The sequence below is a fragment of the Gavia stellata genome, chromosome 17 (genome assembly GCF_030936135.1).
Source record: "Gavia stellata isolate bGavSte3 chromosome 17, bGavSte3.hap2, whole genome shotgun sequence".
Classification (NCBI taxonomy): domain Eukaryota; kingdom Metazoa; phylum Chordata; class Aves; order Gaviiformes; family Gaviidae; genus Gavia; species Gavia stellata.
This window is the reverse complement of record NC_082610.1, coordinates 12,726,918-12,744,685: the sequence shown is the minus strand read 5'-3', so window position 1 is coordinate 12,744,685 and position 17,768 is coordinate 12,726,918. Positions and strand designations below refer to the sequence as shown.

Below are 17,768 nucleotides of genomic sequence, written 5' to 3'. Positions count from 1 at the left end.
ATATTTCCAGGTCCTCTTTTTATATTCAACAACCATTGCCAACAGACATATGTAGCTGTATTAACAACACTATTTTAGTAAATCCAAACAGAAATTTAGCATTAACAAACCTTAGCCTTAAGACGACTACTACAGTCCACCACCTACATGTGAAAGGAATTATGTGCTATTCTGTAAAGGGATGTAAACTAGGAAAACACAAACATTTTTTAATTTATGTCCTTAGAGATACAAGGCAATTCTACCATTGTGCTATATCCCCAGATACTTAGACACAAAAACTTTGAAAGGGACATCAGCTGGGAACTGAGGCTCATTTGCAAAAAAGAAAAAAAAAGAAAAAAGAAAAAAGGAAAAAAAAGGAGTGGTCGGAAATAGGAGAGGGGGAAAAGTAAGTCTCTTTTGCAAAGGGTTCAAGTAGTTGCTTAAAAAACCACACACACACACAAAACCCACAAACCTACCTGCCTACTTATTTGCCTATTACTTAACTAATTTCAGGCCCATTCCAAAGCAACTACTACTGTCCTCATCACACCAAAGAATAGGAGACAGACTGGAAGAGGACCTACACAAGACCATTAGACAAGCTCTTCCTAATAGTTTTGATAGTCTTGCAAAAGAGAAAATTATGCCACAACAGAAAAGGAGGGGTATTCTTTTTTTTTCCTACAAACTTGCATGATCTCTTCAGAGGATCAGGATGTAAGCCTGTAGTTTCCCTTTGTGAAGATTTGCCAAGTTTTACAATCATATAGTTTATTCAGTCTCTCTCTTCTTCAGGCCAGGTGAAGTGTCACTAACCAGAACTGTGAGCAATGAGCAAGTTTTCCTTTATTATCTCCCTTTCTCTCCCCCTCCTTCTGCTGATTTTCATATCCTTCAGTGCACCATAACTGGAAAGGGCACCTGATAAGCATGCGCTTATTGACTCTTACTTGTGCTTCTTCCAAGCCACCAAAAAGCAAGAAAGATTGGACCTCCAAACACTTACTGGAACTCAAGGGAAGAAAAGAAGGCAGAAGAACAGCAAAACCATAGAAACCAGACTTTAGCAAGAAGGCTAATGGAGACTGGGAAAAGAGAGATGGTAGACAAAGAGTAAATCAGGGGTATAGACGTTAGGAAGCATATATGAGCTAATAAGGAATTAGACAATTCAAAACATAAAGGTAAAGGATCACTGATTGCTAGCACAACAATCTAGGAGTCCTGGTTACACTCCAAACTCTTCAGTACTCTGCTACAGTATCTTTAGGAAGTTACATGACATCCATCTATATATATTTACCCATTAATAAAATGTGGTCAATAATATTAACTTAGATCCTATGTGTTTAAAAGCAACTTTAAATGCTCATATGGAAGTTCTGTAATTCCATGAGTGGAATTTAAAAAACCTTGCTCTGCAAAAATGTTCTTACTAAGCATCCCAGAGGAAAAGATGGTCCTCAGTTTCCTCTTCCATATTTACTTTCCCTCTCTGTATTTATACAGTATCCCTCTATAAATCTGATGCATACAACGACTTGTTAGTTTATTTGCCTTTGTTGTCTTCCTCAGACTGATCCTGTGACAAAAAACTACAATTCCAATTTGCAATACAAAAGCCTAGTGTCACAGGACATGATAGCTAACCTATGTAAGCACTAGCTAAAAGCCTTGCTTTCTTTGACATTTTCAGAACTGTGAATTTATAGTAACCTTCACTCCAGTTGTCCAAAATAAACTGCCTCAACTTAGGTATCACATACCATACTTAAAGAACAAACATACCATACCACACGGTATATCATACTGTACCCATGGTACCTCACACCGTATTTAATATTTTCAGAAGAGGGGAAAAGTTGTTGGGTCTATCCATGTTTAAAACATTGCCTGCAATCTGATCAGAGTAATGTTAATGAATCTTGACAAAATAAGCCAAGTAAAACCTCAGGGACTGTGGTGAAGACATATAGCATCTACACCATGTTAGCCGCGTTTAATTTTAACTGCTATCAACAAAATCATAATGTTCCTTTTGGAATAATATTATTTTTGGAAGGATGCAATGAAATCTTATCAGTAGTAGATGGCATTGTGCTCATCAGATCTGATACTGCTTCCTGTGACATAAGCTCTTACTCCTCTTCACTACCCTTTCTCCAGTTTGCATCCATTCTTATCGTCCATTTATAAGAAGAATAGATGACAACACATATTCTGATGTCATGTGGTTACTTGAGACTAAACATGAGGTTCACAGGTTCAGAAAAGATTATTAATTGCACCCTTATCCATGGCTGCTGCAAGTTTGTGCTTCAAAGTCACTTCACAGACCAATGGAAAGAAGACTAACAGAGCGTTAAAATTTAATGAGACACACGAGATTAGTATTGAGGTATTCAGGTAACAGTGACATGACGTTGCAATTGTAACGAACAAGTAAGCATTTGATGGGGATTGTGTTAGATCATCTTGAAAGATAGGGAATAATATAGAACAACAGAATAATATGAATTCCACAGAGTTACCAATATCAGCACATGGCATCTTTTCTACCAATCTTTTCAGTTACACTAGTTCTATTACTAAGCTCCTTGGTTTTGTTTGGAGTTTGTACAGTATCCAAGGAGTGGGCAATCTTTTTACATGAATGTTTTTGTAATTAAACAGAGGCCAGGCTCACTTCTGCTCACAGTACACTTATAGATACTAGATAATATTGGAGATAACTTACCACAGGCAGGATGTACAAAAAGGTTACATGAATGTCTGATTAGGGGATAAAAGCACTATTAGTCATTCTTTCGTTCAAAAGAAATTAATATTTACTGTGTAGCTTTCTTAGCACATGACTTGAACTGAATGAGAACAGAAGGTACCTCATTCTGTAATTTAAAAAAATAATTTTTTTTTTCAAAGCAGAACTAGACATACCCAGTTGCTGAAAGAGAAGAGCCACACTGGTGCCTGTAACAGGAAGGCTATCATGCAGAGGAGTCTGTATCAGTTGTCGGTCTCCAGCTCCCAAAGAAAACAATTTCTGTAGAAAGAATTTTTTCTTAATTGAGTATAAGTTTAACTTATATAGAATAAACAAGTTGTTGTCATACAGATAAGTGATTCATCCTGCAAAAATTATTTATTTTGTATACAGAAGTTTAAAGTCAGTAAGAATAATTGAATTGACCAACAGAGATCTGAAATATAATTTGAGGACAATGATATGTCTCCTTGAATGTATAGCATGATAGTGCCACCTCTGCATTTCTATTGAATTAGTTAAATAGTTATGGCTTTGAAGGCATTGAATATTACATTTTTAACAATACATTAAAAAACCTTAAAAAAACCCCCACTTTTAAACCCCATTCAAATAAGAAAAATACGTATTATTTTCTAACTGAAGATCTTTGATATCTACTGTCTGCATGCATGTTTTAAGTATGAACATACTTGTGATATATGGGTATTGAAGAGGACACTTCTGCAACTCCTATGTTCCTACTCTTCATATCAAAAGTAGAATTAAAACTTCAGTTACCTTTCCAGCACAAGAACATACCTCCATTAAGGGAGGCAGGAAATAGGAGTGAAAGGAATGCACTTGTGTATCACATCCCAAAAAGCATTGTAACTGCAAAATAATCTTACTTTCCTCTGAGTAAATCCACATTACGTTCAAGCAGTGAGTGCTTTCAAGCAGTTACCTCTAACCACTAACTACCATGGGGTGGGAGACATTTCTGTGCAAGCAGTTGTGTGGCACAACTCCACTCTGTACGGCAGCAAAGATGTTGAACATATGAAGGTAGGAAGCTCTAGTTGCTGCACAGCAGATACTTGAAACCAAAATGCTCCACAGTAAAACCACGCAAGTCCCTGAGCTGTAGCAGAGATGCTCTTCCCCAGCACTTTAGCGGCAGACCTGGATGCAGGCTGGTAACTAAATTTTGCAGTTGATTATTTCAACAGCTGACACATGAATAACCTGGGAGGCTCCTCAAGGACTTCTGGAGATAAAGATCAGAAAAGTGTTCTCATTCTAACATATCTAATTCAGATTTAGCCCTAGAAGCATGAAGCTTAGGAAAGAAAACAGAAGAACTTAATTTCTGATTAAAACAGTAGCTTGACACTAGCAAACAAGTTTGAACTGAAAGAACATTTTATTTGAAGAGAGAAAGCAGAAGGGAGAATAGCCAGAGGAGCATGAATTTTCCTCCCTCTTTTAGCAGAGGAAATGGCCGCTGGGGAAAGCCGTATTTATGCATTTAAAAAAAAGCTAAAATAGAAATTTAAGAGAGTTACCAAAAGAAAAGACTATAGGAATTCTGAACTGCATCAAGGAAAAGACATGAGTAAACAAACTAAACTGAAAGACATGTTAAAATGGCAAAGAAAGCCAGCCTTTAAAAAAATCTGCAGCAAGCACAAATACTCCGGAACACACATTATTATTAAAAACTAAACTTACACAAACTGCTTGATTTGTTACTGTGCCTTGTAAAAAGCCAACTCAGTGACAAAATTAACCCTTTGACCTTATCCTGGAATGGAATTTTTGCTGTCTTTAGAAGACGGGCCACAGGGAAAGCACTCACAGGCCACAGGGAAAGCACTCAGCTGAACTATGATCTTTTTTTCTTCAAAAATATTTCAAGAATTTATTTTTTGTTTTCTTCATAAATTAAATTAACTGGAAAAATACCCTTTTTTTCCATTTACCTGAGACCCTCCGGAAGCAGGGACAAGGCATGAACACAGATTTGCAATGAGAGTCTCCAGTGACACGTTCAGGCTGTCCACATACACAGTATAGATCAGGCCAAGGCAAGCCTAGAAAGGTAGACAAAATATATTAAACTGATATACAGGGAAGGCAGATGTCAAATTACTTAAAGATCTGTGAATATAATTTTTTAAAAATAAATGTGTCTTAATAGTTATTAATGTAGTGAAGTACTTTCCAACCGAAGACAAAGTCATTTGCTATAGAAGCAATCATTCATTTAAAAAAAATAGCTTGGCTATTTAGAAGGGATGTATGTGCTGGCAGGCGTAGATGCATTCTTTTTTTAAAAGAAATTAAATGTTTAATATTTGTGCTTTGTTCATTATACAAAAAATGCTTTACTACCAGTTACTTTCAAAAATTGTAAAATCAACATAGCTTCATCTGTGCTTTGAAATCTATGGACCTAAACCTGACTGGTTTCCAGAGTAGAACACTGATGAATCAATGAGCTTTTGAGGCTTGTTTTAAGACTAGCATCAAGGATCAACCATTCCATGTTATTTAACTTACATTCTTTACTTTATTATTTCAGTTTAAATATATTTTTAAATGAATAGTATATTAACACTTCAGCATTTCCATATATTTTTGTATGGATCCAGTTTTGATTGAGAAATCACAGACAGAGCTTCATCATTTTTACTAGTAATTTAATGTAAGATGATTTAACATCATGTTCTAAGAAGCTTTTGGAAAAAAAGAAATAAATAACTTTGTTCCACAGCATCCTTTTGGTGCCTTTTAACTGCTGTAATTTTGATAATTCAGCAAATATTTTAGGAATTCTCTTCTTAGAAATAATTCCAACAGTGACTTTTCATATAACACATAGTTAAGCTGTGAAACTCCTTGCCACGGGTTGTTGTAAAATCTGAGCGTTAAGAAACTGGACAAATTATATGAAAAAAGCCACACAACTGACACGTCTGGTTCAGGATGTCGTTTAACTATAATTCACACTGAATTTGGAAAGTATTTTGTGGAATTATTTCTACAGCCTGCCCTATTCTTACACACTTTGCTTTGCGTTTGCTACAGGCCACTATCAGAGATAAAATACTGGGCTATGTGGACTTTTAATCTCACTTGGTACAGTCACTCTTAATGTCTAATGACAACTTAAATGTTGAATGATTTCTTCCCTTGATCTGTAAACTGAACTATATTTGTTTCTCTTAATATGTATTACCTTAATAAAAATTTAAGCTTTTCATTTATCTCAGATCAGCCACATTTCATCAGCTGAAAGTAATCCAAGATCCTAAATCTCTGTCATGCATCTTAATTTGATCTGGAAGAGGATCTGACATTTTGCCTTACATATGGAGGAAAACTAGGATTTCGCTATTAATTTACCATTGTGTAGTTAATTAAATATTGTTAATGTATTGGTTTTACCAGAGCAAGTCTGGTTTTGTCCTAATAATTCCCTTCATTATACAGTAAATTAAGCCCAGAAAAATCTCTATTTCACCTTCTACATAGATTTAAAACTGCTCAGAGTAAAAAAGCACTGCTTCAACCTATAGGGGCTATTTACTGTCATAGACATTGAGTTTTATCTACTTCAATCTAAGCCTACTGTTGCTTTTAAATTCCGAAATCAATCCTGAGATGTTTTAAATCAAAAGTACCGTCACTGCTACTCATTAAAAACAGATTTGTCTGCTGACATATATTTTAAATGGCATGCAAGTTCTTTACCCTGAAAATTTCTGGATAATCTAGTCTGGACACCAACACCAGACTTTTAGGAGCAAATACTTCTGCAGGCGGAATTAAACCAGACTCCTCTTCACCTTCAATTTCTTTTGTTCCCTTGAAAACAGAAACACTTCAATTAATAAGCAGAAAGAAACCTCAAACTAAAATATTAGCATTCTTACAAAAAGTTAACATTTCTCAGAACTTTAGAAAAGAAAGTGAATGCATTATTTGAAACTGGTAATGAAGTCAACTAACAGGAGCACATTTCAATGGTTGCCTGCACTCCCTCAAAGCTTCTAGATGTAGTTCAACTTGTTAAAACTCACCTGGGAAGTCATGCACCAATGTACCCAAAATAAAGTTCTCCAAGACAGCAGTTTAACAGGACAATGTTTCACATTAAATGCTCCCTGTTTCACATTTTAGATAATGAAGTAGATTACAGAATGGGATCCTTTCACATCAAAGTGTTAGCTGATTTACATCAACCATACTCCAAATACAGAAAAAATATATTCCACAAAACAATGTTTGGTTGTCTTACTCATGTTCATATAATGCAATTTCTTACAGAATTTCCACTAATGTTACAGCTAAAATTATCTATTAAGTCACCTCCAGCCTGACCTAGTGAATTTGGAATCTAAAGGAATTTCTTCACAATAAAACTAGTTCAGATTTGTAAAAAAGTCCCTCTAACTTATGAACCACTAAGTTTCTGGTTAAAAAAAGGAGAAAAGTACAACGCAGATAAACTTGCAGTTGTTTATGATATTGTGCAAGTTGCTATAACCTCCTTGCCAGCGCTTACTATTCAGTCACAAATCTTTCATTATTACTCATGGCCAAAACTAAGTATGTCACTAAATACTTTCATTTCTAAAATTCCACACATTCTTTGACAAATTCATTAACTGATTAAGTTTTCAAATGACAGAAAGTCTGTGCTTTCCAATTTTTGCAATTCCCTCCATCCCCACCCCACCCACCAAATTTCTAAGTATTTTATTTGTTCCTCTGTCCGAGCATTCTTCTAAGCAAAAATCACTATGTTATCTTAATTAGGAATACGAGAAAAATTACTTCCCTTTCCATATGACAATATGAAATCTGCCTTCTATTTCTGTCATGTTAATAGTAATCATTTCAGTTTATTTAAAAAAAAATAAATCCAACATCACTTTTCTATTAAATGGAAAACAACCGACAGAAATGCTCTCAAATGCCAGGAATGCTGTGAATTCATGAGCTTTATTTCACAACCTCAATTCAGAATGTATGGTTTCTTTAAGCAAACAGATGCATCCAAATAAAAGCAGTTAAAACAATTATATTAGAAGTACTTTAAAAGCTGTCTTAATAAATGCTTTTAATTATGAAACATACTTAGTTTCAGTAAGCTTCATGTGGGAATTTTATTGATGGGGTGCACGATCAAAAAAGTTGGGAGACCACCGCCCTAGAGCATAATTGTTCTTCTAGTAGGAAACTAAACAGGTTCCTTCAAAAACACGTGTTGTTTTAACTAACCTATATTACTTTCTACTGAAACGAAATACATAGTAACAGCCCTACCCTGTCCAATCCTGTCTGCACAGTCCTGTGTGCCTTGGTCAGAGCCAAATGGTGGCAGCTGAAGACATCAGCTGTCAGGCAGCAGTATCATCTGTGAACCACTTAATCTTTTTTGCCTCCACACCAAAACCTGCAGTTTATGATATAAATGCTCTCCTCAGTTCCAGCACCAAATTGCAAAGGTCACTCTGAAAAGGCCCAGTGGCTGGGTATCAGCTGGAAGCTGCAGTGACAGCTCTAGGGTAACAAAGAGCCACTTCCCAACCCGACCTGCAGGTTACGGTATCTACATTACAGCCTTTGCCCATTGCCCTTCCACCCATAAAGTCAGACCTGGCCTTTCAGGCTTGTGTCCTGAACACGGATGTGTGTCTCCTGGAAGCTGCTCCACCACACTCAAGTTCTGTGTCAACCTATGCTAAAGCACTTCTCAGACACCCGCCCCTAAAGAATAAGATATATAGGTACGTGTGTGTGCACATGCACCGTGGTGCTCTATTTTCATTACTATATAGACAAAAAAGGGCATGTCATTTTCTATATGTATACCAGAGGAGGCACAAATGCTATAAAATATTTTGATGCTTTTTTATACACAAACTAAATGAGATTCTGGGGTTCCTGTAAAAGTGCCACTGTGATTCTTCAGGACATAAATGTTAGGTGGTATTCCCTTATGCTATGCTATCCCTTGTCTAAGCAAGATAAAAAAAGAATTATAAACATTGCTATACTGAGTCAGACAACAGGTTCATGTATAGTTTAGTACCCTGTCTTGGTGTCAAGGGCCGCCCTGAACAGAGGGCAAGCTTAGTGAGGCCATTCCTTCAGTGCATTTTCCCTCTCTCCAGCAATCTGCAGCTCAGGAGCTTCCTGATCTGAGGACAGCTTCCTATCTAAAAAATAATTCAGCATTCAAGTAAAAATGGTTTAGAAAGAGAGTACTTATGTTTGTATTAACCAAGCTGTTTTAATTAAGAGACATGTATAATATTTTCATACCAAAGTAAAAACAATTGGCACAGCAATTTACATACACATATGGTCATATACTTGGCTTTGTACATTAATTCTTACCCAACCAGCAACCAACACATATGCAATGTACACACCTAGTCTAGTTTGCAGCTCATTTCTAGGTTAAAATTGCGATTCACAAATTAATAGAGAAACACAATAATTCAACAGTCACATGTCCCACACATGTTCATTTATTTCCATCCACTATAATGTTGACAGGGAGAGCTTTTACACTAATTACAGTTCCCTCCCCCCTGCCCCCAAAAATGCAAGAAGAATTTTTAAATTATAGTTTAGTGGTTATACACCACTAAACATATAATCAACAAAAGGTTATTGTATCAACTGTTCTAAAGAGCAATTATAAATTCTAGGCATAAAGGCAACAGATTCTGGCTACCGACAAATTGCAGACCCTGACAACATTAGGAAAAATGAAATTAAAACATATTCCACATTTCTAAAGGTAAGGGAATATGGAAGCTTCTCTAGATTCACATGGTACGAAGATAATGAAAACTCAGGGTGCATAGACCAGTTTCATAAAATCCACTCAACTTCAGATCAAGTCTTGAATTAATTCCTAATTAGATTTAATTTAAAACTTTAAGGGCACAATAGCAGCACAGTATTGAATTGAGAAATCATTTCTACTATAAAAACCACTCTCTTACTTCATAAAAGATTTACAGAAAAATGTAATGTGACTAGCCCTATTTATTCCAAGGCTAAACGTTCTGACAGGCATGCTGGCACATTATTAGGAGTCACTAGACTAAGTAGATAATCATTTCAAACACATGACTTTTAACCTACTTTTCAAGCAAAGTATTAACAGCACAAGCATTCTGTAGCAATACTAAATACAAAGCGGTAAAATCACAAACTTAATTCTTTCTAGTTACACTTTTGCTCAGACACATGCACGTTTCATCTGCCTTTATCCCCTTTCTCATCTAAGAAAAAATATTCTCTAATCAAAATTAACAAAATAAGAGAGTTGTTTTGTGGGTTTTTTCTCAATACATTTTTATTTTTGTAAATATAGCATTCCATTTACAACTAAATTAAGAATAATTGGATGTTAAAGAAAACCTTGCTAACTAGACATAAACTGAAAGATGAATTTAAATTGATTAAATAAGAAGGTAATACTGCTATTTCATTTTATTTTTTTTAAATCTAGTTGATCATTACAGTTTTCCTTTTGCACTTATATTGGCTGGAAGATGACGATAATGGTATTTGGTATACTGCTACAGGGCTTTCCTGGTGTCTCTCATCTAGAGTGTTGGCTAGCAGCCCTTCACACTACAGTAGAACAGATTAATAATTTTCAATATTTAATTGAAATTAAGACAGTGATTACTTTCTTTTCTCCCCCTTTTTATTTCTACACATAGGCAGACTTGGAAAACAGCTGAGATGAGAAAAATGGACCACTAGAGAGCAAACCAGTGTTCCAGATGCTTCAAGATCCACTTAGTTTAAAAGGTGATCCACATTTAAAATCTAATTCAGAAATATCTGTGCCTTTAGATTGGAAATGAACAAATGGTTTTTTAACATCAAATTAATAAAGTTCTGAAAAACTCTTCAGCAGGCTAAAGAGTAGATAACAGAGACTGATCTAACCGAAAGGAACTGTATGATGACCTGTGATCACACATGATTTCACCATGCTTAAAATATTTGGTCCCCTGTAATTATATCTGTGTTTGACTGAAGCCCATCAGGGTCCTGTTCCCTGCCTGCCAAACCCAGAATCCTCTTTTCTTCTGCATCTTGACTTGGTTTCCAAAGTTAGAAGGAGAATACAGTGCAGAGATCTTTAAACTATGGCTGACTCAAGTCCATAGAGGAGCTTGTCTACAAAAATCTACCAGGTAACACTACAATTATTAATATGCTCATTACAGAACTTCTTATCCACAAAATCACCCAGCTAACAAAAACTGTCTTTAGAGAAATCTTCATTGCGAGGGTTCCTTGTTCACATATATATGATTGTGACAGTCTGGGCATCTGAAGGTACATCGGAATCTTTCTGGTTTTTTTAAAGACTGCCTTTTTTTCTTCTAGCCCCCACTGCATCTCTTGGAGAAACAGCATTGCCAAACTGTTAAAGTTAGATATTTTTTAAACAAATTTTAAATTGTCATATTCCAAACTATCACAAAAATATACATACAGCAGTAATGAATGTTAATACTTCTGTCCCATGAGATCAAAAAAGTATAGGGAAAATGAAAGATAACCAATTTTAAAACTAGATACAGAATTACATTCTTAAAATTCTATAATACAATTAAACAAGCATTTATTTATTGTGTAAGTAGAACATGGTTGAGGATGTACCACAAGTTTAAACACAAAAATCTTCTCTCGTTTTACAACAGGGTGTTTGATTCCTTTACTCGTCTTCCCCCCCCCCTCTTTTCCTGCATAAATAATATATAATAAACAAACTTAGAAAATGCTGAAACTTCTTTTGAAGGACATGTGATGCAACTTCATTTTGCTCAACTTGTTTGCTATAGCTGCAAAGTGGCCTCTTAAGACACTGGCCAAAAAAAAAGTGTGTCCTGTACATTTAAAGCAGACCAATATATACTTAAACTTTCATGTATTTTAACATCTACACTAAAAATATATATATGCACACACACAACTCCTGACATAACATAGTCATGAGTTTCACAGGTTCTTACATAATTGAGAATACAGAACTAGAGGGAGCATGAGGGCATGTATTTCAACTATTTGCCTTTCTTCTTGTATCATGAGAAGTATCCATTTATCATATTTGTGACCTAAATGATGGGGTAAACTGGAATGTAAAATAACCAACTAATTGAATTAACAGCATCACTTTATAGTTTATGAACCTAGTCAAAGTAGCTGAAACAAATGCATTTGTGCAAGCATTTGGAAAAAAAAAGTCACAAAATAAAAGGTCACATGACCAAATAAAAAAAAAAAACAACCAGCATTAATCCCCACACTCATAACCACTATTTTAGAGAAATTAACTGTGATCAGCACTGTTCATCACCATTCTGCTATTTATTTGTTTGCTTGCTTTCTGAGAACAATTTGTTCCTCAGTTTAGCCAAGGGATGTATATGGCATTAAGCCCAGGCTAGACATATTCAGACTAATTATTCAAGCATTTTTTAAGGAAGGAAGGTAACTGACAACTGGAGCTACCTACCAACAGATCTGGCATCATGTCACAGATCCACAGTCTAGAAGAAGTTTTAATACATTTTTAATAGATGCAGTTAAAATCAAATACTTGTGGGCTTGATACATATATTCTTAAATAAGGTACTGGTTTCCTTTAAATTGGTGTCCTTTTGCTTTAAAACTCCCTCTACATTTATAAAAAGCATAAGAACAACTGGGCACAGTTTGCAGCATTTTATCAAGTACACTATAACGAGATAAGAGTTTGAAAGGTTGGTATTAGAAGAAAATTTCAAGTACAAAACAAAGAATAATTTTAATAATAAAGTATGGCATATTTTCCTCAAATAAATTGGTGTAGATCAAGAGCAAAAACTTTCTTAAAACTGAAATGTACATTAAACGTTTTCTTCATGTGCTACTCACAGGGTACTGTGGGAAAATGATTTATGCATTCTAATGGAGCAATGATGAGCAGTCACACAGCTCTCCCAATTCAGTACCCCTGCCAGTCTATCTAGGGAGACATTAAAGGGAATGTAATGAACACTGTGAATCTATGAAAGCATACAGTACAGAGCAGACAGGCTTGGCTTAACAACGTATGATTGATACAATTTCAAAACTTCATCAGTCTCCTGTTTCTTCAGTACACACTATGTACACTACTCCGCAAAACTTGCGCAGGTAGAAAGATGAATATGAAGTAGTCCTGTGACATTGTCTGCCCATGCATTTTGTTTGCTTTAGATCACAAATATATATTCTGAGCTGAAAATTACGAGTTTTAAATGACATCTTGTAAGGCCAAGAATAGCATAAGAGTTTAGTTTCTGTGCTTAGCATCAAAGGAGTGCAAGAGAGACATTTCATTGGAGCTATTCTGCATACTGGCTTGCCAAAACAGAAGTAGTAACACTGCATGAAACATGACAAAAGCTCAACCAATCAATCTCATAGCAAAACTGTTCAAAAGTCCTTTGCATCAGGTCCTTTTCTCATTCCTTAGTTTTATATACTTTCTACTGCTGACACCAAAAATCTCACATAGAAACTGGGCACCTGAACATCAGTCCAAACCTCAAAACACCAAACCCAAAGTCATTCACACTTAGTCTGAGGAAAGAACAGCAAAAACAACCACCACTATAATCAGCATGTAAACTGAAATATGTTCAAAGCAAACAAGTGGTGGTAGCTCTTCATGCAAGGGTTATTTAACTTGTGAAACGCTTCTGCTACAGAATGGTAGTAATAAAAACGCATACGGCGCCATGAGAAGGCCAGACAAGTTAATGAAATTCACCAAGGTTACTAACCACGCACCAGGCTTATTTGGCTCAGTTGGCCCTTGGACTGTAGAGGTAGAGGAGGGACCACTCGTGGAGATACTAGGTATGTTGTGTTCCTCTGCTGTTGCCTAGACATTCACTCCTAATCATCCACACAGACAAAATACTATGCAAGATGTCTTTTATTTCTGACCCAAAATGGTAACTCTTGTGTTCTTCCAAGCACTTAATGTAACGTATTTGAATGCATCCTATTTAGTGTGCACGGGCAGATAATTGTTTCAAGAACACATTAATTCTCTTTTGATACCCAGATCACACACAGAAAAAGTACTAATGCAGGGTTAAGCCTAAATCAGACCCTTTATTAAATATGGGGGGAAGGGGAGGGATCAATTAAATGATTACAGACTTATTTTTTATTCCCTTCTTTTCTCTCTGACTGAACAAATTTTAGGCAAAATCCCCATACTTATACAAATCTAAAATACAAACTGACTTAATTTCATTCATGGTTTCAGACTTGGCCTCAGGTACATGGAATAAAGAAGAAAAATAATTACAGCATCCACATAACAAACAAATAGCTCTTTGTAGCTATGAATTAATTTCATTTCCTGTAGATAATGTCTAAGTTAAGAACATTTGTGGATTACCTGATGTCTGATAAGGGTTGATCTCACACTCCAAGTTTTCCCTCATGTGGCAGTGGACTATGAAACATATCTTTCTGCTTTCCACCCCCCCACTTTCATAAAAGCTACTGCAAGTGCAAGATCTCTACTGTCAGTCACGTTTGGCTGACACCACATGTGTTTAAAATGTTTTAAAATCAGCACATAAACAGACATTTTTATGTAAGCCACAATTTCAGCTTAGGAAATTGTGTTAAAACTTCTAGTAGAAAAAGGTGACTGATTTTGTGCTACCTCAGTGAAAAACTGCAACTTATTTAAAGGCAACAGATGTGGCAGCCAAGAAAACAAATGACAGCAGCAAACTTTACTCATATTAACCTTGTCTTTTTTATTCAACAGGGATATTCACTGTGCTGATCCAGCCCTCCAACTTTAAGATTTCCTCTTGAAATTTTAGGAACCTAATTTTGCCACAACAATCATATTTTAAGATGTTAGCTGTGCTTCTAAATATTGACATTTAACTTAAAAATAACAATCTAGCCAAAATCTACATTAGGAAGCTAAGTCAATTTTTAAAGATGAAAATGACCTACCAATATAGACCAAAAAAATTGTCCCTACTACTGAATGTTGTTGATGTTAAGGAACTTACACAGCTTGAGAACACATTAGCATTTGCTCCATCAATATGCAGCTGAATTACAGTGCACATGAACCATAACTATCCTTCCTCTCCTCTTTTCACCCCCATCTTCAGAAATTGGACATGTCTGTCTTAATACTTGAATATGTATGCCCAAACCTGCCATTTATCAGATCTCTAACACTGAAGGCTCCTAGATAAAGCAACTCTGAACTGTTATCCAACTCTCCAAGACTATCAGCTGTCCATCCAGTCTTCACTTACATAGGCTCTGACTCCCCCCAGTTGGATCACTACGTCCTTCTGGGTCTTTGAACCACCTCTGTGGCAGGCAGCTCTGAACTGCCTTTGTTAGAGATGCCACTCTTTTTCAGACATGAGGACAATCCCGGCATGCTGACCATACATCTCCACTCCGGGGGCGTATGCTGCTGAAGTCAGTGTGTTTAGTTCTGATTAATGTTGAGCAGAGAAAAAATAGGTTTATCTTCATGTCAGAGTGAGGAAAATCAATTTAAACTGAGGTACTAATAGAAAAGTTAGAAAACACAAAGCATTCGATGTAGCTTTACTGTTCTGAAGGTGGAAGCTGACAGGCACTATTTGAAACTCAAAGGAAATCAAATGTGAACAGAAAGTGAAATTAGGATTGTACTTTTATTAATTCATCCAGTCCTAGACAGAGAAAGAACATCTCTCATTACAAAACTTACACTCTAGTACTTCCTTACAACTGTCAAAAACAGTTTGCCCTATGCAAAATTTTGCACTGAAATTTTGCCAAGTTCAGCAAGCCCATTGTTTTTCTACTAACTGCCCAGCAAAGAAGATTTAGAGAACACGCATGATTTCTTATTTTAAGAAAAATTATTTGAAGTTTGCTTTAATAATCTCGTGCCAATTGCTCATTTGGGATGGATCCCTTTCTCTCCATGGGACTTAGCCTCTGCTGGTCTTATCTGCAGCCAAATACACTCTTAGCTGGTTTATTAACAATCGAAGGCCAAAAAAACATTCAGCATCAATTTGTTTTATTTACTTTTCAGATTATACAGACGCATGTATCCAATAAATTCTAACACATGTACAACAGTTAAAAGAAACTTAGCTGACTGCCTCCAGAACACAAATCTGCATCCTGCCTACAATCTGCTGTACTGAACTAAAACCACAGGTGAATACATCTACTTCATGGCTTGTCTACACGCACATAATCACACCACTGCAGCTAAACGTATACTGGAATAATTATACCAGCATAAAAGCCATTACCTTGATTTAATAATTTCAAAACAGGATAATAAACTGTAGTAATTCACAGTGGGGATTCTATCAACTAAAAAAGAAAAGGACCAAATACAGGAAATTATGTGAAGATCATAAACTTATCAAACAGAGTAACTTCAAGCCTCTTTAACAGGTCAGCTCATTCACTCCCTAAATACTATTGATACTTCAGAGTACTCATATTTGGTAATAAGGACTTTGCATTGCACTTTCCAGCATTACAGAAAATTTACAGCACCAGCATCTATTAGATGTTTACCATTTAACGCACCTCACTTGAAAACTCCAGAAGATGCTTATACGCATTATCATCTAAACACATGGAAAGAACTTTGGAACAAAAGTAACCTAGTACCCACGCTTTCCACCTTTCAGTCCAGCTTATGCAGCCATAAGCCAAAGCATATTTCTGGAGTAGGCCATTAGGCTATGCACACCCCAGAAGATCTGGGAAGTCCAAGGTAATGCATATGCAGTTGCCCTATAAATGCTGAAATTCCACAGGGCAATAATCAATAGCATTAAATAACTGCTTTCCACACGTTAACCTCGGCACTGAAAAACGTTAAAGAACTACAGTAACAAGTCTTTAGAAAGAAATATGCATATGCAAATAGTAATTTCAGAGCTTAGAGTTTGAGAAAACTCGGAAAGATTTAGTAAAGGCAACAAACTTGATCCATGGATTCCACCCTTTCAAGCTTTACACACCTAAAGTGAGGAGACTGCCGAGACCTAAGCAATATAAGCAGAACAAATGGCAAAAACAAAAGTAAGAAAGCTGGTAGTTCATACCCTATTTTAACTCAGTTGTAATGGTTTTTATATAATATAGAACAGTATGTGTGGTAGTACACCAAAGCAAAATTTTACACGCACAGATTTTCATTTTGTTTAATTAAAATAGTCAATTAATTCCTTTAAATTGCATATGGGGAAACACATTGAAAAGACTTTCAATGAATTAGTACTACTACTGTTTGAAAGTCAGATGAATTATCTGATCTCTACTGACAAAGAAAAGTCTCTGCTTAAAAGACAGTATCTCTCTATCCTGTGAGCTTAGACTTGGGGCCACTGCATAGATACAGCACAGGAGTAAAGAGGAAAAGGAGACCTTTACCAAAACAAGCTTCTGCACCTGCAATAGCATGAGTTCAAACTGGGGATGTGTACGTGCGTGTGTGAATGCATGAGCCAAGGAATAAACAGGACAGGAGAAATAACTGCCAGAGTTATTAGCAAGATGGAAATATGCTTTCTTCTGTACAACTGTTCTCACCATAACTTTAAATTCTGGCCTACAGAGGACCTTAAATGTATAAAAGGACATTAAAAATACAAGTCTATTTCTTATCATATAGAACATTAGCTGCAACTTTCTCTTTATACAGGAGCAGAAAGGAAGTAAGGAATTACTTAAATCTCTGTATGCTATCATACCACCCGTTTTTCAGCACATTTAGAAAGATGATGATGTAATATACTGAACATTCTTTTTAAAATTGGGGTTTTTTCCCCCAAAATGTGTTTTGGGGCATTGACTGTAAGAGGTCACTTCCAGAACAAATTTAACATTTGGGATAGTCACAAAAAGTTATTAAACTTCATCTTAAGAATAACATGCT

General features: G+C 35.8%; 1 protein-coding gene across 1 annotated transcript in view; it reads right to left on the bottom strand.

The window, feature by feature from the left end:
- SBF2 (SET binding factor 2) overlaps positions 1–17,768 on the bottom strand; it is a 273,716-nt gene that overhangs the window by 139,591 nt on the left and 116,357 nt on the right. The window contains exons 4-6 of the mRNA XM_059825675.1: positions 6,491–6,604; positions 4,717–4,827; positions 2,926–3,031 (exon numbers count right to left, since the gene is read on the bottom strand). Coding sequence (XP_059681658.1) covers positions 2,926–3,031; positions 4,717–4,827; positions 6,491–6,604 — 331 coding nt within the window. The remainder of the gene's footprint in view (positions 1–2,925; positions 3,032–4,716; positions 4,828–6,490; positions 6,605–17,768) is intronic.